We start from the raw sequence: 23304 nt of genomic DNA on the forward strand, positions 1-23304 counted from the left end.
CATTAGTATATGTGAGGGGGCAAACTCCTCAAGATGGGTGGTGACCATGGTGGCCATTTAGAAGTCGGCCAACTTTTGTTTTTTCAATAGGAAGAGGGCCATGTGACACATCAAACTTATTGGTAATGTCACAAGAAAAACAATGGTGTGCTTGGTTTCAACGTAACTTTATTCTTTCATGAGTTATTTACAAGTTTCTGACCACTTATAAAATGTGTTCAATGTGCTGCCCATTGTGTTGGATTGTCAATGCAACCCTCTTCTCCCACTCTTCACACACTGATAGCAACACCGCAGGAGAAATGCCAGCACAGGCATCCAGTATCCGTAGTTTCAGGTGCTGCACATCTCGTATCTTCACACCATAGACAATTGCCTTCAGATGACCCCAAAGATAAAAGTCTAAGGGGGTCAGATCGGGAGACCTTGGGGGCCATTCAACTGGCCCACGACGACCAATCCACTTTCCAGGAAACTGTTCATCTAGGAATGCTCGGACCTGGCACCCATAATGTGGTGGTGCACCATCTTGCTGGAAAAACTCAGGGAACGTGCCAGCTTCAGTGCATAAAGAGGGAAACACATCATCATGTAGCAATTTCAAATATCCAGTGGCCTTGAGGTTTCCATTGATGAAGAATGGACCCACTATCGTTGTACCCATATACACATCAAATGCCTATCACTGAAGTCAAAATCTTCTGCGTGAGGATCTGAGGGTCCTGTTCCAATTTTTGTTTTGCCCATTCTGCAAATTCTATGCGCCGATCTGGGTCATCCTTGTTGAGTGACATGCGGCGAGTGCTACGCTGTGGGCTCTTGCTGAATGACGCTAGGACAGCCACTGATGTTTCTTCATTAGTGACAGTTTTCTTGCGTCCACACTTTGGCAAATACAACACTGAACCAGTTTCACGAAACTTAGCAAGCAGTTTCATCTATTTAATCTAAAAAGGACAATACAAGACAGTCAAAGTCACTGCAGTTTAGATCATGTTTATTGTATCAGTGCATATCCAGTATTAATAAAAAAACAAAACCACAGCATCAGTACAAAAGGAAAACTACAGTATTGGGTTGAAACTCTTAGCACATCACACTGTCCCACTCTCAGACAGCTAACATGGTAGCCATGTCTGATCAGTCACATTGCATACGAGTCATCTGCTTCTTTATTAAAGCTTCAAGTGACCGCAACCTGCTTTACACTCTCCTCTCAGACAAGTGCTCTGACTCGAGTTACAGTGTGGCGCACGAAGTGCAAGAGCAAAAGAGGTTAAAATAGGATTTGAGGTGTGTGAAGTCTAAACTGTCAATGAAATCTTGTGACCGGGACAACAGTCGCAGCCCTAAAAAAAACTTTAAAAGGAAGCAAAAAAAAACTTGAAAGTGCTTCACAAAATTGCTCAATCAAGATTTTCTGAGTGCAAAGGTGAGAGATCAGCAGAGAATGTAAGGAATTAAAAACTTGGTTTCACACATATGTGTACAACACAATCTTAATCTTTAAATACATTCAAAATAAAATAAAATAAAAAACATCCTCTGATAATGGAACCAGACTAAAATCTGATTGTAAGATGTGTAATCTGATCCATTAGAAGTAGTCATCATCATCAGTCTAAACCTGTAGCCAATAAAAATAGATTATTTTTATTATTAATAATAACTGAATCGTACAAACAAAAAAAGACAAACAGTGGTAACAAAGCTTGGTTCAGTAAAGCAGGAGTGAACACCGTTGTCAAAGCTGAGAATGTCACAGCTACGATCACGGAATCGTGAATGACACAGTAACTAAAGAGTAAAAATAAAAACGGTTAAATGGGACCTATCCTTATTTTCTATCGTTCGTGTATCATAGTGTTTATACTACTATCCAATTACAGTGATCATATTAAATGTGCATCAAAAAATGAGGTAAATGTATATAAAACTAATCTTTATGAGAGGCAATCATTTTGCCAACTCCTGACATCAGCTTGGCACAGATTTCCTTGTATGGTGATTAGGAGGCGGGGTTTATGAGCACTGGCTTCTGTGTGGAAGCCAGGCGAGGGGAAGCCAATCAGAAGAAAGAGGGCTTCTTCAAACAGCAGGTGAACTTAGCAGCTGTGTGAGGGTCCATTTATGTTCCTCGCCCTTGTGAACAACACCGAGCTTTGATGTCGTTTTGGCCAGTGCTACACCGCTTAACTTATGTAACCTCGTGCAGCAGCTGCCACAGATTACACAGAGGGAGATGTTACAACAGGTTGAAAGGGAGAAAAGAAATCTTCTGATTTCTTTGGTTCTGGTTTTGACTTCTTACCAGCACTGACATGGACTTTTTGTCTGAGTAGCGACACCTATCGTTCAGGAGAATACTGTAGCGAGTCCTTGCACCCTCGGCGCTGGTGTAACTGGTACAGAGCTGTGGCGATGTCACTGCACATACAGTGGCCAATGCTTCGAGAGTGTGATGTCAGTTTTAACGAAATACTCATTTATAGTCTCACAATACGAATATGTAGCTAGAAATAAGCATAATAACAGGTCCCTGTCTAATTACTCAGTTACTTGAGTCACATGAGACAACAACTGTGGCAAGAAGTTTTTTTTTTTTTTTAGAAAACCTGCCTTTACTACAAACTCTACTTGAGCCTCCATTAGGAGAGAGGTAGGGAGTACAAATACTGCACAACCACGTACGGTAGCACAGATACAGCCAAGGAGTGCAGGCTGGAAATCAGGGGTCTTGTAGATAAAATATATCATCTTACAGTTCACCACAAACGACACAGTCATTTTTAGGCATTTCTCAATATCACAAAATAAATTAGGCACTGAGTTCTGAGCGATGATGTGATTAGCATCGATGGCTCCGCCATACACAATCGTAAACCCAATGTGATGTCATTGGTCCAAGTTTGGGATTAGGGTGCATGCTTACAGGAGTTTTTGTGTGCTGCTGAATGAAAGGAGCTGGTGCCATATCGCTCTGAGAAACCGTTCAGCTAAGCACATAGCATCATGGGTGACCAGCTGCTATGCCTCTTTTTCAGTCAGGGCGTCCCTATGGAGTCAGGCCACACAGGGAGGAGCTTCAGGGAGGGGAGCAATTCCCCTGAGGAATCAGCCTATAGGAAGCTGGATGTCGTTTCCTCATGTGCTCATTCACAGGTCTTCTTCAGGACAGAGGGAGTGGCATCCGTAAAGGTCCTACTAATCACAGACAAGAAGACAACTGACTGGGTGGTTTGCATTTTTTTAAAGACATCTAATCTGCTGTTTGTTCTTCATGCGTCTTACCTCATAGGGTGGGGAGGCCAGTTTGGCTGCACTGGTGTGGGCACTGCAGAGCTGGGGCTCATCAGCATAGCGCTGTAGATGTTGGCTGCCACCACCAGGATGCAGAGGAGGATAGGCCCAATAATAGCCCCCTCCAGACCCAGATAGTACGCACCACCTGCCACCGCCAGGCCTGTCAAATATGGGTGTCCACCTCTGAGACAAAGACAAAAGAAATGGTTTAAAACACAGTGGAAAGGCTGGCAGGCAGCTACTGTATCAGTGCACACATGTGATGCAGCTAAAGGCTAAAACAGGCTAAAAAGTTAGCTTTCCCCAAACCGCAGCTGTGGTCAGAAGTTTATATATACCCATCAAGGTCAGTTTGAGCTTTTATCCATTCCACAACCAGTTTTGATGTGTGTTTGAGGGTCACTGTCCTGTTGAAACAAACCACTGTGTCCAACGATTGATTTGAGGGGAAGAATTTAGAGATCCTCCTTCATTATTCCAGCCACTTTGTGCAATGTACTAGTACCACTAGCAGCAGAGCAGCCCTGGAGCATGACAGCTAGTACAGCCTTCTTAGGTTTGTAAGCCTCGCTTTCACTCACTACAAACATACCTCTTGTCATTGTGGACAAAAACTCACTCTTTGATACGTCTCACCATCAAACTTTTCTCTAGAAGATTTGGCGTGTCCATGTGAGCAGCTGAAAATTTCAGTTGAACTTAAAGACGTCAATTTTTGAGCACTTCTTTCTTGGTCGTCATCCTCTCAGTTCATGGTAAAACTGGCTTCTCTGTGGAAAGTGACGCTGGTGTTCCTCCAGTTTCCTACAGGCTTCAACCTTGATAGGTCCTGAATTGTTCTCAAACATCCTAACCATTTTCCTCTCATCTGAGGGTGGCAGCTCGGGACTTCCTCCAGACCCTGGCAAACTGGTGACACATCTGAATAACTTGTACTTAGCTAGAACTACTTAAACTGATGATCTTAGAATCTGCAGGTGTTCGGAAATAGCTCCAAGAGACCTTCACAACTAGTGTAAATCTATAATTCTCCTACTTAGATCTTCATTGAATTCTTGGGATGTTCCCATTTGGTCAATCCAATGAGTGCTGTCAGTCAAATCCTTTTTAAGCTGGTAAAGAGAAACTGCCAGATGTACTCAATCATAATAACTAACGAGAAATTAATAGGCCTTGGCCTTATCAAGTTACAAGACATTGTAGAATCTTCAGCACTGCTTATTAAAAGATTTGAGTTGATGTATGCATTTGAGTGTGTATGTAAACTGTATGTAAAGATAGTAGGGCTTGAAGTTCGAAGACAGGAGCATTATCTGTCCACAGCAGGGAGTTTATGAAACAGAGGCAAACAGAGACGCTGTTTATAGACTCGTACAACTGTACAGTTTTCTTTCAAACCCACATTAGGCCAGCAAGCGGACTTGTGTGTATTATGTTAACAGTCACAGGTGGTTTGGTGCGATTTGTTTGTCAGATGTCCCAGTGCCATAAAGAGAAGCTCAAATAAGCTGGTCACGCATACATACCCTGATATATCAGAGTAGATGGCTGTATCCACAAAATATGTTGGGAGCAGGTGGCAGATGAGCAGCAGCAGGGCCTTGACACCTTCACCCTGCGCCAACCACAGGTCACACACTGCCGGCACAGCTGCCCAATAGGTCCCCAGGAACGGCACGGCACCCAGGATGGCAGCCAGAGCTTCAGGCCAGGAAAGAGGGATTCAGAGAGTGACAAAACACTGAGTGTGGCTTGGCAGGTGCGAACATAACGACAGCACAATCTGCTGCGGACACGCTGACTCACCAGAAGGAATGAAGACGATGTTGATGCCAAAGATAGTGTGAGTGAGCCAAGTGTAGAGGCCGTAGAATCCGGCCATTTTCAGAGAGGCGTCAAACACTCCTCTTCAAAACAAACACAAATATGGTCAAAAATAATCTCGCCAAGGTACAAATTTAGATTCTGTAGCTTTTACGCATGCGACTACCTGATGGCCTCTTCAACAGACTGGCCGATGATGTTACTGGAGGGTCCCGGCTGAGAGAGAGGAGTTAAGCTGATCACCCATTTAACCGGTTTGTAGTATTCTCCACTGGAGCTCAGCAGGTAGAAGAGAGTAGTCAGGAAAATCACCTACAGGAAGGAGTAAAAATGGCAGCTGTGCTAAATATAAGACTATCTGATTAGCTTTTTAAATCTTTAAGAGTAAATGTGGCTAGTCTACTTTATTAAAATAAGACAGAAAGAGCAACACCATTAAATATACACAGTTAACAATGCTCAGTAAAGTCCTGTATTGTGGGTGAGGAACAGATGACATGTCCAAGCCCCACCTCGGTCACTGTGGAGTTGACACGCTTCCAGGATGCGTGTTTGGCTCTAATGTCAGCTCACTATTTTAGTCCAGTGAATGTTTCCTGGCCTCAGTCTCCTCTAACTTTAAGGTGATTTTGATCTTTGTAAAGGTCCATGGCCATTCCAGACTACTGCTCATTTGTGCTGGCATTATTTATTGAGGAGAAAAAACTCAAGGCCAGTGTCATCAATTTAAACTGATCTCAGGTTATGGATCATGTTTGTTTGTTTTTTTACACAACCTGGCAAAATACTTATTTAAGAAGATGTTTTAGTGGAATGAATGCCTTGTTAAGTTAGCTAATGATAGCGCCTCCTTGAGGTGCCCCAGGCGGGTCATCTACTAAAAGGAAGGTCGGCGATTTGATCCCAGGCTCCTCAAGTATGCATTTCAAAATGACTCTGGACAAGATACTAAATACCAGATTGCCCCTAGTGCACCCATCAGAGTGTGAGTGTGTGCTTAATATGAAGGAGTTTAAATGTACCACAACAGTTTAAACAATGCTTAAAAGAAGCACTGCCTCCATTGCAGAAAGCACAGCAAACAAGCACACACCACTGACACGTTTAATGTTAGTAAGCATTATTTATAAATCAACCTAAGCACACAGTTGGGAATGATCTTTAGCTAAACATAAGTCTGAGAACATTTTTATGGACGAGTCTGCAGGACATTATTCGGCCTCAGATTTCTATAAATCTATTAGAATATTTTTGAGAAACACTTGCAGTTAAGCTGAACACTTTCTGCTTACTTTTGTGCATTACAAAAGAATAATGATAATCAATTTTGCAAACAGTTGGACTTTATAAAATAGAGAAAACGACGTGGCTGTGATCAGCATTTCATACCAAACTCAGTGCAAAGTTGAGGAGCGCCGTGCCGCTGTGGAACAAGACGGTGAGGAGAGTGGTCGTGGTGGAGATGAGGAGGCCAACGTTCCTGCTCATTACAACCCACAAAGACTCCAGGATCTGCAAAATGACGAGGCAACAATAAACACACCATCCACAGAAAACTGTACTTCTATCTAAGTTGTAAATTTGCAAATGCTGCTAGTGGGGCAGTGCTGGCATGGTGCTTTCATGGCTGATGTCCTGATCTAAGAAAACAAAATGGTCTTGGACTGCAGAGGTGGGATCTTATCACGATATCATGATGGAATTCAGAGCTCCTGAGAGCGACCCATCCTTTCACAGACGTTTGTAGAAGCGGTCTGCATGCTTTGGTGATTTTATGCACCTGTGGCCATGGAAGTGATTGAAACACTTGGCATTATAGTGTACGTTACATACGTTCATACTTACAGACAGTAGTGTCTCAATATTTTCCTGCAGAAAGGAAGCAATGTCCTTCCAGTCCAGGATGTCCCCCAGCCAGCTGTTCTGTCTGTGAGTCATCTTATTCCCACGATGCCGTCCAGAGTGGGTTACATTCTGAAAAATGTGGCCATAGTATTTTATGTAAAACTGAACAATACTGAAGAACAGACTTTGGGAGACAATAAACACAAAACTCTGACACTACCTTCACAAACCAGGAGTGATACAGTCGGTCCCAAAGTTCTAAAACTTGCTTCTCAATCACTGCAGTTTGGTTCACCTTATCTCCTAAAATCTTATGAAGCTGCACACACAAAGGAAACAGATTGGTCACATTCCTCGCTGTCTGGCTCTATTCCATTATTATCAGTGAAAATTACTGTCCTGACCTTTTGTGTTATCCATTCTCTCCCATGCTGGTAGACATTAGTAGCAGCTGAATTTAGAGCTTTCTGGACCACGCGGGCTTCTGGAAGGAGACTAACAGAGGACAAAGTAAGGTTGTTTTAGCAAATGAGAGGAAAGTCTAAAAATAAACACAGAAAAACAGAGTGGACTGTCCTACTTGGCCCATTCTGGATGGTTAGATACGGTCTCATTGATGAGGTTACTGGTTACGTCGATGATGTGAGCACTTTCGTGATGAACCTACAAAGATTAATGTTTATTTTTTTTATCCATCATCAGTGTAAATGATGTGAAGTCAGGTTAAAAAACCCAAAAACCTACCATAGCAGTGAGCAGCAGAGCCATGAGCAGGGTCCCTGTGACCAAGAGGAAGATGATGAAGATACTGATGATTTTATCCAGAGATCGCTCCAGCCACACAACCATCTGGGTGCACAGATAAAAAGGAAAGGAGGGCAAAGACAGGGAGAAGGGGGGGGGATAATAGGAAGATGGCAAAATAGACTCATCAGTACAACTTTAAAGGAGGTAAAAACATGCACATGGAGAAACCTGTGTCCTTATCACTTGTGAAAAGTCATTTTAGACGTAAAAAGTCCTCACAGTGGACAATAACAGCATATCTGTACTCATACAATGCATGCACCCATTCTTGCACTGAAGCATTAAATCATGCAAGTGGCGTTTTGGGTTGTTGGTTTAACGACAAACAGACATGACATCACTTTCAAAGTGAGCTCTCTGTTCTCGACTCAGGTTTCTCAATGCGCCAAAACTGCATTAAAATCAAAGCTCTGTTAGCAGAACCCTCTCTTTTTGCACTAAGGCCATGGCGTAATGGTTTATTATATTGATGGTGACATGACATGGCATTTTCTGCAAAGAGCATGAGACCTCTAAAAAGTTATACACAGGCCGCACAACGACAAACACTACATTCCCAATGCAGCACATCGGCACTGTATTAAAAATATAAACTACATCATCAGAAATGACTGAACTGAATCAACACCTGTGATAATTCTAAATAAAAGACACTCTAGTTCATAAATAACAGCCAGAATCAGAGTATAAAGTGCCTTGAGGCAACTTGTGTGATTTGGTGCTATATAAATAAAACCGAACTGAATTGAATAGATTGTAAACACTTTAAATTTGTACTGAGGTCAAGACAGAAAGCAAGTCTTTTTCCAACCATAGTTATTGTGACCTGGTGGCCTTCAGATGCAAAATGCAGGCTTGTAGGTACATTGAGGTCAACGGGAGCTACAGCCATTCTGTATATAGTTCAAATTGAGAACTACAGAGAGAGTTTGTGGTCTCATCAATAGTTTCAAGCCTTATTAAAATACAAACAAAACAAAAAAACAAAACAAAAATAAAAGCAGAATGTTGTATGTTGTACAATATGGTCAAATGTAAGAGTAAAACAGATGACAAAAAAGGGTTTGAAATTTGGTCCTGGCTGCTGACTGAGCATGTAGTTTCCACAAAAATCTCAATTTGAGCCAAGCCTCTTTTCTGATGTCTTACTTTAAAACTAAAAGAACAACAACAACAAAGACCAAACAATGAGTGACAGCCCAGTGCTAATCTCCATCTTTTATATACAGTCTATGGTAATAACCAGCTCCACAGAGCCAAATGGTCCAAAGGTGGCCAATATATTCACTAAGTTTAGTTCCTCACATTGAATAACCGTGTTTCCATTGTTTTGTCCAGTCCCTTAGCCACACCTAAAAAATAAAAAAATTAAAATTTCCGGGGGAAAAAAAGGAACCCCCCCCCCATTTAACACTACTCTTTGAGGCAGCTCACACACACACACACACACACACTCAAGACAAACTCAGGTCAAAGCAGAGAAGATACAGTCGGGGCTGAGGGATTATTGAGTGCAACACCCCGGCTGTAGCTCACTGTCAAAATAAAAGCTGGAAAGAAGCAAGAGGACAGATGTTTAGACAGGATGGCAGAGGTGATGACAGTGGATGGGTAAAATGCCAGTCCAAGCCGCTACAAGGTGTGCTCACGCTGTCACACACACACCCGCACATAAATACAAGTTATTTATTTATTTGCCCTTGTTTTCTCAATGTCTCTCACACACAAGCCCACTTTCTCTCAGTCTCGCTCTCTCAGCACTCTGCTCCTCCAAATCATTACCTGCTTGTTAAGCCAATGCCAGAGCTTGGGGAGGAGACAAAGAGACATTGGGAAAATTATTATTGGAAAGAGTTTTGCAGCAGTCATCACATGTACCCGTGCAACAAGAATACAAGCTCTGTGTGGGTACAGGCTCTGAGGGGTCAGAGCGGTGTACTACAAAGAGGAATTCATGTGTTAGCAAGGTATGTTGAGACTATAGCCAGAGGTTTCAGAAGGGCAGCTCGCGTTTTAAAGCTATTTTCAGAAGTTTTTGTCTAACATCATCTCCAAGTGATACGGTTTCACTTCTTTTCCAACCAAGTTGCCCTAAGAGTGATATAGATTATCAGCTGACATGCAATCTGTTAAGCTGTACATAACAGCACTGAACAAAGTCTAGCAGTTAAGTTACAGCAGTGCAAACGGTACAGCTGTGGTCGGTTTACATACAATCACAGGTCATTTGGGGCTTTTAATGATTTCTTTGAACTCAGTTGTTTGTATTTATTTTGGCTCTTCTCTAATCCACTAAGGGTCAAAATATATACATAAATCTCCACTATTATTTTGTTTAAATGTCTCTTAGCAAGTCAACCAAATGCTTCCGGTAGCCATCGACAAGCTTTAGGCATAATTCCTGGAGCAGACCCAGCCTTTCAGCATAGTCCACGAATATTCAAAGGGTTGAGGTTGGGGCTTTGGGAAGGCCATTCAAGAAGCTCAATGCTAGCCTACTTTATCGATTCCAACACCAGTTTCGATATGTGTTTGGGATCATTGTCCTGTTGGAACTACCAACTGTGTTCAAGTTTCAACCTGAACCTATCTGTTCATTTAAGATCAAGTTTAAGAATCTTCTCTGTAATGTACCTTATGCCACTGGCAGCAAAACGGGTCCAGAGCATGATGCTACCACTACTATGCTTGACACTCAGTACAGTGTTCCTCATGTTTACACTTCTAGTCATTGTGGCCCAAAAGTTCAATCTTTATCTTGCCTGACCATAAACTTTTCTCCAGAGGGCATTTGGCTTATCTGTTTGAGCAGCTGCAAACTTCAGAGGAGCTTGAATGTGTTGATTTTAAAGCAGGGGTTTCTTTCTTGGTCAACACCCTCTCAATCCACTGCAATGTAAAATTCACTTCACTGTGGACAGTGATGTTGGTGTTCCAACAGTTTCCAGTTCTTGAGCCTCGGTGGTTCTCGGGTTGGGCTCCTTTGAGTTTCCTATTGGTCTGAGGTCAATCAAATGAGTCCTGCCAAGCAAATCCTTTTTGTGCTGGCAAAGAGAAACTACCAGCTGTAGTCAATAATTAATGAGGAGTTAATAGGCCTTGGCCCTGTCAGATTAAAAGGCACTGTAGAACCTTCGGGACCACTTGAGTATGTGTATACATTTGGGCGTGTATGTATATGTTCCAGACTATTTGGATGAGAGAAAATCTAAAATAAGTTCAAACTCATGCTCCCATTTCTTTTTTTCCTTAAAGTCATTAAACATATATGGTCTACAATAATACAAGTCTGGAAAAAAGAACAGCTCAAAAAAATCGTTAAAAGTCCAAATTTACTATGATGTTTATGCCTGTGATGAATGTAAACTGACAACAACTGTACATGTTGTGTTTTCACAGGAATTCCCAGGCACTGAACTTGTGTAAATGCTACGTTTTACACTGCTGCGATAGCAGTCTACTGGAATTTATTACAGAGGTTATTCAATTAAGAAAATTTATTTAATTCAATTTAGTCAATAACAAAAGTTATCTAATTACAGTGTCAAACCTGAATGCACTTCATGATGAAACGCATCATGATTCTAATTTGTAGATCTCTACATTAAATAGCAGCACCAGGAGTGGACTGAGTGGTAAAATAAATATACTAATTTATTAATTTATGCGATTAATATTTTTCTGCTGAATTGCTCCATCTTGAGTTATTGGCAGCACCAGTATAGCTGCTGCAGTCCATTTTGTGCAGGAGTCAAATGATGAACCCACCACCAACTCCCACTTTTATGTAAGCGAGGACAGAGCCTGTCACAGAAACCATGGGTTAACATTAAAATTGGAAATACCCGTCAGGTTTGAATGAGGTTTTAGGTTTCATGGGACCAACTAATGCATGAAAACAAAAAAGTCAAACTCTGCGGAAGCTGCTTCATAGTACACCCCTCAGGAAGTGGCAGACAAGATACACTAACTACAGTGAGTGTGGACTGGCAATACAAGTGGGATGCAAATCAATGTGATTACAAAGACAGAACACAAATACATCCCAAAACTGTGAGGGCAAGGCAGAAAAGTGTATAAGATTACAGCAATGACATCATTATTTATAAAACCTGAGAAATGTAAACCATGTAGCACTAATCCTGTCACTCACTCTAAAATGTCGGCAAAAAATTCTGCTCTGCGTTGCTTTGTTTTTTGAGATTTTTAGTCTATATTGAGAGATTTGGAGATATTTTGCCTCTAAATTTTGATTGGAAACAAAACAACTGCATACTTACACATCCAGCAGATATGGAGCAACAACATCACTGATGCATGAGTATTTTCTTGCCCACCTGATGATGCGGGCATCAGGCTAATATTCACTCTCCTTTTAGCTCCGTTTTTTAATGAACTGATTTTAAAGTGTTCCTCAGCTAAGTGCTAATTTTGTCCGTCTACCATTTGGTGCTGGGCAGTTTAGCGCACACTTGGTTTAATACAGCTTTTTGCTAAAAATAGCTTCCAGCTGTTGCCGTAAATGACACTGATGAGATTGTTGCAACTGGGTCAAAACTAAAAGGCTGAAAAACAAAAACAGCAGCTAAAATCCTCTGTTAAAGGTAAAGGAAACTAAAAAGCCCCCGTTTTTGGCAATTTAATATGAATTTACCAATTTCATTTTAATAAATTTAGGACCTGGCAGATCTTTACACTGGCTAAATTTAGACATTAAAAATGAAACTAACATATGTAATATGACTGATAACAACAGAGCATTTTGAGACTTTCAGTTTTCCTGAGATATTTTGATAAGTAATTTGTTATCAAGCAGTTGCAGATAAAGTGTGTCTGGATGGGGAAGTATAAAGTCAAAGGCAGAGGAAATAAGGACATCAGCTTCACAGGCAGCTCTTACATTACCTTAGTGTCGATACGTAGGAGGAACTGAGCAAGGCCTTTGATTGGTCCAGGGAGCAATGCCTCTTCACGCTCACGTCCAAACTTCTCTAGCACCGTCCACCACGAGGTAAGAGTCCTCTCTGCAAAGCTCTTCATACCAAACCGGACCACCAGCTTCTTCAGAACCCACACTAGATCAGTGAGCCAACATGCACATGAGTAAAATCCGACTGACGAGGAGTAACTGAAAGTGTGCACATATCTGTTTGTATGTCTGTGTGTGTGTTACCGGCCACAGGAATAGGGAGCAGTTGTAGTATCCACAGGTTGAGCCAGACCTGCACCAAGACAATAGCCCAGACCAGCAGAATAAAGTAAATATCACTGGCTCTGTGGGAGCTTTTCTCTCTCTGGAAGAGGCCGGGCAATGTACGAGAGCTCCCAGCGAACCCGGGAAACCCAGGAGTGGAAGGCACGGGACCCACAGACTGCACACCATCTATGAGCGGATGAGGGAAAGCAGACAGAGGAAGCACAGAAGAGGAAGAGAAAGAAAGAACAAAGCAGTTGAGTTTCAGCCGCTGTGGCTAAATTGGTAAAGCCAAAGCAGCTACAGTAAAAAAAAGAAATAAAGAATGTAAAACTGAAATTGCATATCTTGGGTTTTAAAACTTGACATTTTTCTGACCAATTAGCAATGCTCTGAACATTTATCGAACAGTATGTTCAGAGGTCTGATTCCCTCTGTTCAATCTGCCAGTTCTCTCATTTCATAAACCTTACAGCCCAGATATCTGGGACATCTGTATCATCTTCTTTAATAGACTGAATACAATGCAGCTAGCTTACCTGTGGAGGAGCTTCCACTGAGTTCGGTTTTGGGTTGAAGGTTGCTACAGGAGATTGCCATGTAAATAGTGTTAGCAGCAAATGACAGCACCTGCCCTGAAAGCTCACCTGGGGAGATCAAGAGAGACTGAATATAACGAAACACAAAGGCAGGCAGGCAGAGCGGAGGATGCACAGTAGGAAAGATCAAAGCTGGTCTGATGAGCGTAGCCCAACCAGTCACCTCAAGTCACTTATATTTCACGTAAAGCTAGGCTTAGGCAAATGTGGCTAAAGGCAACTTAATCTAAGCACATCATAGACTTGTGCTCATTTGACCATATTTATTACCTAGTTAATGGTGAGTAAAGGTATCTCATTGTGGTAAATGTCAATGTATGTCAGTGTACAGGTGTGATAGTATATTTTCACCTGTGCCAGGGACAGGTGGTTTCTCTTGGTAGCCCACGATGAGAAGCCCAACCACAACCACAAATATGGGGACTCTCCATGAGCCAGTCAGAGACACTAAAACAGATAGAGGAATTGGATAAGTGGAAGAAGATGGATGAGTTACGGATGGATACATTTAACTAGATTGAGAGAAAGCTGTTGTAGTTAAACTGCAGGACGACATTACTGGCTTAACAGGTATATTCCTTGTCAAGCATGACTCTGCTAGTCTTGCCTGATGAGCTGAACCATATTCATAAACAAATATGACATACAATGTTGACTGTTGCTATGAAAGCACTTTTAAAAACTTCAAAGCAGAAAACATTTTCTCACATGTGCCCAGAAACCTCCTTTTAAGGCAGAACTTCTTCTTAACCAGCTTTCAGTCACTTTTTAAAACTTCACGCCTGAAGCTCAGAGCAAGTGTTAAGTGTGCTAAAAATACTTTCAACATCCTCATCTTACCGCACAACTCTGCGTGCCCTCTGTTTCAAAGACAAGTGGATTTGTACAGGCAGCAACTTATTGACCACATTTAGAAGAAATCTCCTGCAGTCCAAAGAGGCAGCTTGTATGGCTGGCTGTGGGCGCTGTCCACACTCACCGATGTAGAAGAGCAGGACAGCCCAGACAGGAAGTGCCAGAGTCCTCAGGTACCGCTCAGTTTGAGGACTCCACTTAAAACAAACCGCCAGCAAGTATCCAAACACGACAGTCCCCACCTGTGACGAAGTAAAACAAAGATGCACAATAATGAAACAGAGGGTATTTTAATTAAATATACTGAGACTTCTATTCTCTTCCATTGCATCATAATCATCATTTGATGCTGAACCTTTAAACTTCATGAGTCTTAAAAAGTATAATTGAACAGTTTTTGTGATAATCACTTTGTGTTGATGTTTTTTCTTCCTAAACTCATCCAGTTTTACAAACGCTCTGCTCCTGTTTAGCAGTGAGCACTTAAGACTACACTAGAAGTTTAATCGACTGCTCATAAAGATCTCAGCTTGTGTCGCTCCTCACAAAGACATGCCTTGATGTAATTTAATATAATGTCCTCCATCCTATTTATAAACACAGGCCCTCTGTCAGCTGAACTCCGCATTCAGAGAAAGAAGAACATTTAATGCAATTTGGATGAGGCGGACGGGTTCTGGCCCCTGGAGCTGTTTGGGAATGAGGTACCGATCGATCAGATGCTGGAACTGCAGGAAATTAGATCAACTTACATAAAAGTTTGCACACATATTCCAAGAAACACATTTTCTGTTTAGGTTAATCGAATAAGTCTTTATTAGAGACACACTGCAGCAGCCAGTCAACTTTAATCCCCCAATTATTCTTTGTCAACTATTGCCTATTGCTAAATGACATTTATGACAACATGATAATAACATTTGTACATTTGTACAGTCAACATTTTAATTCTGAGTTCATTTTAATCAGACACACAAAACGGGATTAAGTAGGAATGAAATTCACAATTACTGTTATTACTCCCTCTGTAGATAATTTTCTGTGCAAATAACGTGATGTGAGCTTTTCATATTTGATTTTTGTTTTTACCCAACCAACAATCAAAAGACTACTAGTTTGTTATCGTAAGATTACTAGTTTACTATAGTAAGACCCACACAATCAGGCGAGTAATAAAATCATTGACGTTTAAAGTATAACTTTTAACATTCTGTCCCAGATAATATTTAAAATATGTGCCACAGTTTACACAGAGCTGACCTAACAGCACCCACTCTGACGGACAGAGGGGCCCTTTGTCATTCTGTCAGAGAGAGGATTGTCACTCTACTGTCACTCACCCACATAAAGTGGAAACAGTCCAGCGCGTTCCCGATGACCCCACAGACGTGCCCGAGGATCACCTGCATACCGATGACACTCCAGAAAAGGTAGAGGAAGTAAACCAGCGGTGCCCCCGCCCCGATAACCAGGAGTATCGTGAGCTTCTCCAGAACTACCCTACCCATCGCCTCCACCCCGTAGTTGAGACACCACACCGGGACCAGCAGCGTCCCCACCACTATGGGCGTCCCGCTGTCTTGCAGGCCGCTGAGCCATGAACGGCCGAGACGAGCCAGGGAGTATTTGAAGGGGTGGAGGAAGGTGCCGCAGAGCACAGCCCAGAGCAGCGGGCGGAGGAAAGCCTCGAGGATGAAATAGACCAGGACAGCTGCCCCGCAGCAGATAGCCACAAATATCATCGCCCCGGTGTTGTAGAAGGCCTGTTTTATGTTCTTGTCAAACTTCAGGGAGGAGGGCTGGGTTAGCAGTTGGCTCATCATCCCGACAGCCGGCTGGAAGCTCTCCGAGAAAGAAACAAAGTGAGGCTGCCCAGCGTGAGGGCTCTCTGGGGGAGAGACAGCGGCGGGATCCGGCGCCGAATCCTCCTCGTCTGCCATGTTCCCAGTTTCAGCTCCGCCAGCCCGTCCAACTGTTCCACCGCGTGAGGGAGGAAAACAATGACGTAGCAACATCGAATGCCCAAAGGCCTCATGGGCAATGAAGTGTCCGTGATGTCGCGCGTTCCTTCCTGTTTTCTTTTTCTTTTTTTTTTTAACTTACCACTTTTCTTCCGGTTTATTTTTTATTATTGTTTTATTAATGTTACAAGGTGGTGTTATAAAGTACTTAATTCAAGCAGCAATACACATCATAGCTATTTAAAATATATAAATAAAAATAATTACATTACATTGTTAAACAAAGTGTCTTCAAGACAATTAGAGTCATGATGATCAGGTTTTCTGAAATTCCGAGATCCTTTTTTAAACATTTGTTTTTTAAATGGTACGGTAAGTTGACTTCAAGTTGACACCACACTAGCTTCCACTTCCACTGGGTTTGAATCTCATGGCTGTGTGGGGTCTTTCTGTTCAAAAGCTGCATATTCTCCCTGTGCCCTACAGCTTCTTCCCATGGTAGGCATGCATGTTAGGTTAACTGGTAAGAAAAACAAAACAAAACAACCACGCATAAATATACAATGGTTTTTATATGAATACCATTGCATTTGTACATTCATTTACTTTTTTATGAAAATTTCTACAACCCCTTTATTTTTCCCACTGCCCATTTCATGTGCTTGAAAAGCAGGTGGTGTGTAAAAGGTGGTGTGTTTTTTGTTGGTTTGTTATTTTCTGCGCTTTCTTGTGTATTTTATCTTCTGCCCAGCCTCTCACGAGTGTGAATGTATGAGTAATTTGTACATTTTATCAGGCTGCACATCATACTACACGTAGCCACTGCTCAAAATCTAATTATGTTACATTCTATTAAAGTCATGCCCTTTGGCTTTATACTTCCAGAGTGAGAAGGCAGTCTCTGCATTCACTACAGCGTCTGTATTTTGTATAGACTATGTTCTTAGCAATAAGCACAGCAGCGACAGATGTTTCAGTGGGAGACATATTAACATATTCAACCATTTTTAATACACTTCAAAAGCTACAATAGCAACCCAGGGAAAAAAAATATTACTTCATATAAGAGCAAAATGTTTCTGTTAACCGTGTTATTGCTTGAACAGGCAATAGTAGTAACTCTTCTCATCAGTCTTGCTGTGAGTCACAGTGTCACAGTACTGATAAACAAAGCAGTTACTGTGGTTGAGGAAGTGAGATGATGAAATCAGACAAGGATGTAAAAAAAAAAGTATACGAAAATCTTTTACATAGTAGATGCACCGGGTTGTTCCTGAAACCCTGCAGTCCATATTTCTAACACCAGCAAACAACATTTTTATTTTATTTTTTTAAGGCTGAGATCCACAGAAACGTAGCAGGGTGAGGAGACGGGAAGCATTTGTGAGAGCTGTTTTATTTTCCTTTCATCCTCAGAAACCCGTTGTTTTGGCAAAGTTTGACATTATTCACCAGTGCACGGTGGGTGTCTGAAACCATTCCCAGATTTTCCAGTGCATGCAGGGTTTCAAAGTCTTGTGAGATGTATTTGTTGGAATGGAGTCCTCATATTTTTATATAACTGGAAGCTATCGTTAACACTGAAAATGACTGGCCTATTTTAAACTACTACTACTACTCTGCCCTCTTGTCTAATACTCAGATCAGCACATGTCACCTCTAGAGTGTTGCTTTAATACTTCAAGATGCTGTGTGAGTTATGAATATATAGTCTTTCATGTTCAATATATCTAACACAGTCTGTGCAAAGAGGGCACTTGTATGTGGCATCAGATTTAAACTTTTTTTATTGCTGCTTCATCCTCTCTCTGCTGTGCTGTGCTGTGCTGTGCTTCGTTATGGCGTCCCCATCAGCAGGTAGAAGGTGAGAGCTACTATGAGCAGTAAGCAGAGGGGAGAATTAAATGTCTGATAAGCTGTGGAGGGCATGAAGATGTCCACGTACTTATAGATGCTGATCATGTGCTCGCTGACTGGAGGACTGTCAATATCGTGCCTCGTGATGGAACCTGTTGGACAGGTAAGATGAAGGAGATGTCACGGGCAAGGGCTAAAAAAATGGGCAGTGTAATCTGATGCTAAAGACTCATTGCTCACCTTGAATAGCAGGTCCCCATGCAAACAGGTAGTACCACGAGAGGTGTAAGTCCACAAGCGTTTCCTCTCGTGGGACGTATAACGGTCGCTTGAAACGGCAGGTGACGCGGTTGTTCTCAAATATGCCCTCTTCGTCTCGAGCCGGATTCCTCTTGATCTCCTTGGCCCACTGGCCGACGTTGTAGAAGTGATGTATCCGCACGCGCCCGTTATCATCGTGCACACAGGCCATAACATCGTCTCCTCCCTAAGGAAACAAAGACTGTTATTTCCAAAATGTGCATAAATTTAGTTCTTGAAAAAACTGACCATTATGATACAGTCAAGGTAAAATATACACTTCCAGGCCAGTTCATTAAAATAAAAAATACCCATGAGCCAGTCACATGGCTCAGTGCATTTAAGCATTTAAACATTTAAGATATTAAGATGACCTTCTGAAGTCCAAAATGAACATCAGAATTGGGAAGAAAAGTGATTTAAGTGACTTTGAACTTGGTTGCTGGTGCCAGACAGACTAATCTGAGTATTTCAGAAACTGCTGATCGGCTGGGATTTTTCCCATGTAAACATCTCTATGTTTTCCAAAGAATTCCTTGTAAAAGAAAATATCCAGTGAGCAGCCATTCTTGAGATTGTTGCTGAAAATATTAATCCCTTTATTGGCACACTGTACCTATCCTCTGATGGCTGCCTCCAGCAAGATAACACAACATGTCTTAAAGCTCAAATTGTGTCAAACTGGGTTCTTGAAAATGACAACGAGTTCACTGTACTTAAAGGGCCTCCATAGTCACCAGATCTCAATCTAATGGAGATCCTTTGGGACATGGTGAATTAGAGATTTCCATCACAGATGTTCATCTGAGAAATCTGCAGCAACTGTGATGCATGCATGCAGCATGATATTGCATGTGATGCAATATCATGCTTTTAGTCTTCGCAAAAAGTTACATAAATGTTGCTCCAGGACTGTGGTTGCAACGTATCAGTCACACTGTTGTGATGTCAATGTTTTGACCTGGGGGAAAAAACAGCACAAGCTTCGCCTCATTGGATTAAATTGTGAAAGGGTTTACTTTAACCCAAACAATGTTTTTATTAAACAAACTGGCTAATAAATTAATATATGTTTTTTTAAGTTTTGAAACATTGAAACAGAGAGTTTATTGTGGAGACCTGCTGAGTCACTGAATTTCATATTTAATTGGTTCAATCTCTTACAGTCAAAAAAATTCTTATCCATGAGTTTGACGTGGGACTGCTAATTTTTCTGTACCCTGAAGCGATAAAACAAATAAATCATAATTATATGCAGCCCAAAAGATACAAACACATGGTTTGCTGTCCCAAATAAGACACAAGACCTGTGTAACTTTTAGCAGTCAGAGATGTTGCAGAGCTGCTCACCATTTTCTTATCAGATGAGAAACCTACAGCCACCCAGCCATCCGTATCTGCGCTCAGCTCAAACTCCACATCTGTCCCGATGCGACGATAACTCAGAAAGTAGTCACACGTCTCTGCATCGCACCCCGGCTTCCCGTACCTGAGTGCAGATAAATATATGCAAATGCTCACGGTCATTCACTAGAGATAGGATCTCAGCTGGGCAGACAGAGCTCATCTAAACAAATGAGGACACTTTTTAAAAGAAACTGAATCCAGGTTACAAAGAAGAAAGATTAGCTTGCTGAGCATTCCCATGTTTAGCTCTGGCTCTCTGACGTCAGGAGCATCTGGGATGAAGGACCCCCAGGGATTACAGTAACACTCGAGCTCTTTTTAGAGAAAAACAGAGGTGGATCTCTAACCTTATGCAGCCCTTTGTTACTCCACAGTCGCTGACTTTGATCTTGGCAAAGGGGTCAACTGGGGGTGCTGTGGGGAATGGGTAACCTGCGAAACACAGCAAATAAGTAAATAAATAACGTGAATTTTGTTGATTACACACTAAACAGCTGATACATGTATTCAGTGATGAAGGCCAACTGAGGAGAGGTCATCTGCACTCTGTGTGTGGGTGAGGAGAAAGAAGGGGTGGGCAGCTACCATCGGGGAGCTGGCCTGGGTGCTGAAAGGCCTCATATTGAGGTGACAGGTTGGATGCAAGACAACACTGGCACATATTAACCTTTGTCCTGCCCATGCTAGGCCCTGTGTGCTTGTGTGTGGAAAAAAAAGCATGCAAACAAAACCACTAGCTGCTCATCTTTAGTGGACTGAGTGACATCCTCACCATCATCGGACAGATATCTGGACTCCAGAAACTCGGAGGCAAAGGTGCTGTAGGAGTCCTTGTGAGGCTCTTGGTGTCCAGGCTCTCCGTGCTCTCCGTGGCCAGTCCGGAGTGCTCCCTCATCGGTGGGGCTCGGCGCGACCCCCCACCATCCAGCGTGGATCAGCAGCACCGAAAGCTGCACAAGCCTCCGCAGGAAAATCATGACCAACAAAAAAGGGAACGCTGGTAAAACAATAAATACAAAAAACAAAAACGGTTAAACCGATCTGGAAGAAAACTGGATGTCCATCACTGTTTGAATTTCTGCATCTTCGCAGGTTTCCTTGCAGCGTCACAAAACCGTCTCCTCATCCTGTTTATTCGCAGGGATGCGAGGGGACACCGCGTCTGATTAGGAGGCTAATCCAGCTCTAAATTACCCAGATTCGTAATCTTACCATCGAATTCAGCTACACGCCCATAATCCTCTTTGAAACCGCAGTCCTGATGGCTTCTAGAGCTCATTAATCTTTTCATAGGCTATTTTTCGGTGTTGGGCCGGATGAATGGTATCGCCCAGCCGCCCTCTCATCTCGTCTCCTCAGTCAATCACAGTAACGTCCAATGAGCAGACGCTACGTGCTGCTGTCACCATCGATCAATTGGAGATTGAACAACGTTTCCACAACAGCTGACACAGTATTTCACATGTTTGGAGTATAAGATGATGCAATGTAAAATAATTAGCCTGTAGAGTAAGATTTTATTGCCTCGGCTGCAATCGGAATTTTAGTCCTAGTCACTGACACCAAATATACCACAGAGCTTCTATTGTTCTGACGAGCCATGCGTTAAATTGTGTTTATTCATCCAAAATTTGGAAGTAATCTAATCTAACCTAACCTAAAAATTACCAATCATGTTTGCACTCCTCTCTCCGAAAATTATTTACTGAAGACACGAATTTAAGCTGTTCCTTTTACACTGTTTTTCCTCTTGTTTTTAATCTATATCACTCTGCTTGTTATATGTGCATATATGCGATTTTTAAAAGGTCCAGATTCTGTTCCATAAAAAATGGTTGCATATCCACTATGTTCACATGCACTCTCTGGGAGTATTATACGTCATTTCTAAATGTGGTGCTTAATGTCACTACGTGTCAGTCCAGGTAGCTACATATAAGTGAGCATTCAAAGTGAGCAGGGACTTTTTAGCTGGGCATGATCGTGGACATACTTTGAGTAGATATGTGACCTTACATTAATTTATCATAACAAGTACTTTTGCATCCACACATCCATTTTCTGCCAGGTATCTGAGTCCTGGGTCTACTCCGTGTAATCTTCCTGACACTTCCCCTTGGAGAGGCGACCAGATGGTATCTTATGTCGCAGCTGACTATAGTCAGATCCTACAGTCGGGTACCTCGGCCCACCGAAAAAGAAAAAGAGGCTCTGTCCCGTTTTCTCTGTGAGTGCACAAAGTCACAGTCCTGCCACTTGATGGCGACATAAATCCACGGTTTGCTCTTTTTTTGAACTTTTATTTAGCTTCATCATAGAATCATACAGAGCATCTTACACTTTTCTTTGCTGTACTTTATCAACAAATCTGTAAAGAAGAGCCAGATGAAAAAATTCTGGTAAGTCCCAAATTTAATGTCAAGTTGCTGACGTACAAGACAATGACGAAAAAATAAATAAACCAGGAGGATCTGCAGCAGATGGGAATTATAAATGCCCGTAAATCATTCCAAGTGCCCCTAACGCAGAAGGGTGACATCAAAATGTTATGTCCATACATAAACACTTATCAAAAGTATCTGCAAATCTAAAGTTTATTTTAGAAAAACAAAATGGATAGTATTATTTTACATTTTTATTAAAAATAAATCAGCAAGTGTGTGGTTGATAAAATTACCTAAATGTAAACACAAGGAAAGACCAAAAAGAGAAAGTCACTTGAATTTAATACTTCAGTGTTTTTGTTAAAAACAAAGCAAGTTGAAATCCATCAGAGTTTACGATTTTTGGCAGCAACAGCAGGTAAGGATTTCACCAGTAATGCTGTGAATCTTTGCTGTTCATGTCTGTGTCCTGTGGGTGATGCTGATGTATCACTGTGTAAAACTGACTAAAAGTGTATCTAGACTGCAGCGACTGTCAGAGATGTCTGAGTGACATCCACGGTCGCACAGCCTGACAGAGTAAAAAACATTTAAATCAGAACTCCCAAAGTCAGACTGATATTGACTCAAATTTTGTTTCATAGTATGAACCTTCTGTGGGACTATGAACCTTTTAAAAGATTGCTTTTGCAGCCTGATCTTTCATGCATGTCACAGTATGTCTTCGTGCATGTATGCATGTATGTATCTGTAAGCTTATGTCAGGTCTGGGTCTATAGAGCACCACTCATGCATGTAAAGCATGTGCGTGTCATACGTGTGCATACATACTAGAGTGTGTGACCTTTAACCTCTCTGCTCTTCACATCATCTCTCTCTTTGCAGACACAAATCAGCCTGATCAAATGCTTCTCTTGGTCTCAATCCGCCCAATTATCCCTTGTTTATCCTCCTATTATTTCCACCTC

At 41.9% G+C, this 23304-nt stretch overlaps 2 protein-coding genes and 1 long non-coding RNA gene across 5 annotated transcripts; 1 reads left to right on the forward strand and 2 right to left on the reverse strand.

Moving 5' to 3' along the window:
• Positions 1 to 980: 980 nt before the first annotated feature.
• tmem245 (transmembrane protein 245) lies at positions 981 to 16442 on the reverse strand. Of its 3 annotated transcripts, none has more exons than XM_014338499.2 (18): positions 15768 to 16442; positions 14552 to 14669; positions 13924 to 14019; positions 13513 to 13620; positions 12953 to 13162; positions 12685 to 12854; positions 9562 to 9585; positions 7717 to 7821; positions 7553 to 7635; positions 7377 to 7467; positions 7193 to 7291; positions 6973 to 7101; positions 6517 to 6639; positions 5294 to 5439; positions 5110 to 5210; positions 4830 to 5004; positions 3292 to 3486; positions 981 to 3201 (listed from the first exon to the last, which is right to left on the reverse strand). In XM_014338499.2, the coding sequence occupies exons 1-18, from the start codon at positions 16440 to 16442 to the stop codon at positions 3153 to 3155; spliced, it is 2697 nt and encodes an 898-aa protein (XP_014193985.1). In that variant the 3' UTR covers positions 981 to 3152. The 3 variants fall into 3 exon arrangements, with proteins under 3 accessions (XP_014193985.1, XP_005937616.1, XP_014193986.1); XM_005937554.3 differs by having other exon boundaries at positions 981 to 3204; XM_014338500.2 differs by lacking the exon at positions 9562 to 9585 and having other exon boundaries at positions 981 to 3204.
• Positions 13127 to 17637, forward strand: LOC121815492. The gene is made up of 2 exons (XR_006055138.1): positions 13127 to 13229; positions 15031 to 17637. It is a non-coding gene; the product is annotated as an uncharacterized LOC121815492 (long non-coding RNA).
• A 128-nt stretch (positions 17638 to 17765) lies between these two features.
• LOC102295193 (DOMON domain-containing protein FRRS1L) lies at positions 17766 to 21320 on the reverse strand. Its single transcript, XM_005937553.3, has 6 exons — positions 21165 to 21320; positions 20725 to 20949; positions 20300 to 20384; positions 19896 to 20034; positions 18486 to 18732; positions 17766 to 18397 (listed from the first exon to the last, which is right to left on the reverse strand). The coding sequence occupies exons 1-6, from the start codon at positions 21241 to 21243 to the stop codon at positions 18225 to 18227; spliced, it is 948 nt and encodes a 315-aa protein (XP_005937615.1). The 5' UTR covers positions 21244 to 21320; the 3' UTR covers positions 17766 to 18224.
• Positions 21321 to 23304: the final 1984 nt, after the last annotated feature.

The sequence above is a fragment of the Haplochromis burtoni genome, unplaced genomic scaffold (assembly GCF_018398535.1).
Source record: "Haplochromis burtoni strain Fernald_Lab_line unplaced genomic scaffold, NCSU_Asbu1 Contig_230, whole genome shotgun sequence".
In the NCBI taxonomy this organism is placed as follows: Eukaryota; Metazoa; Chordata; class Actinopteri; order Cichliformes; family Cichlidae; genus Haplochromis; species Haplochromis burtoni.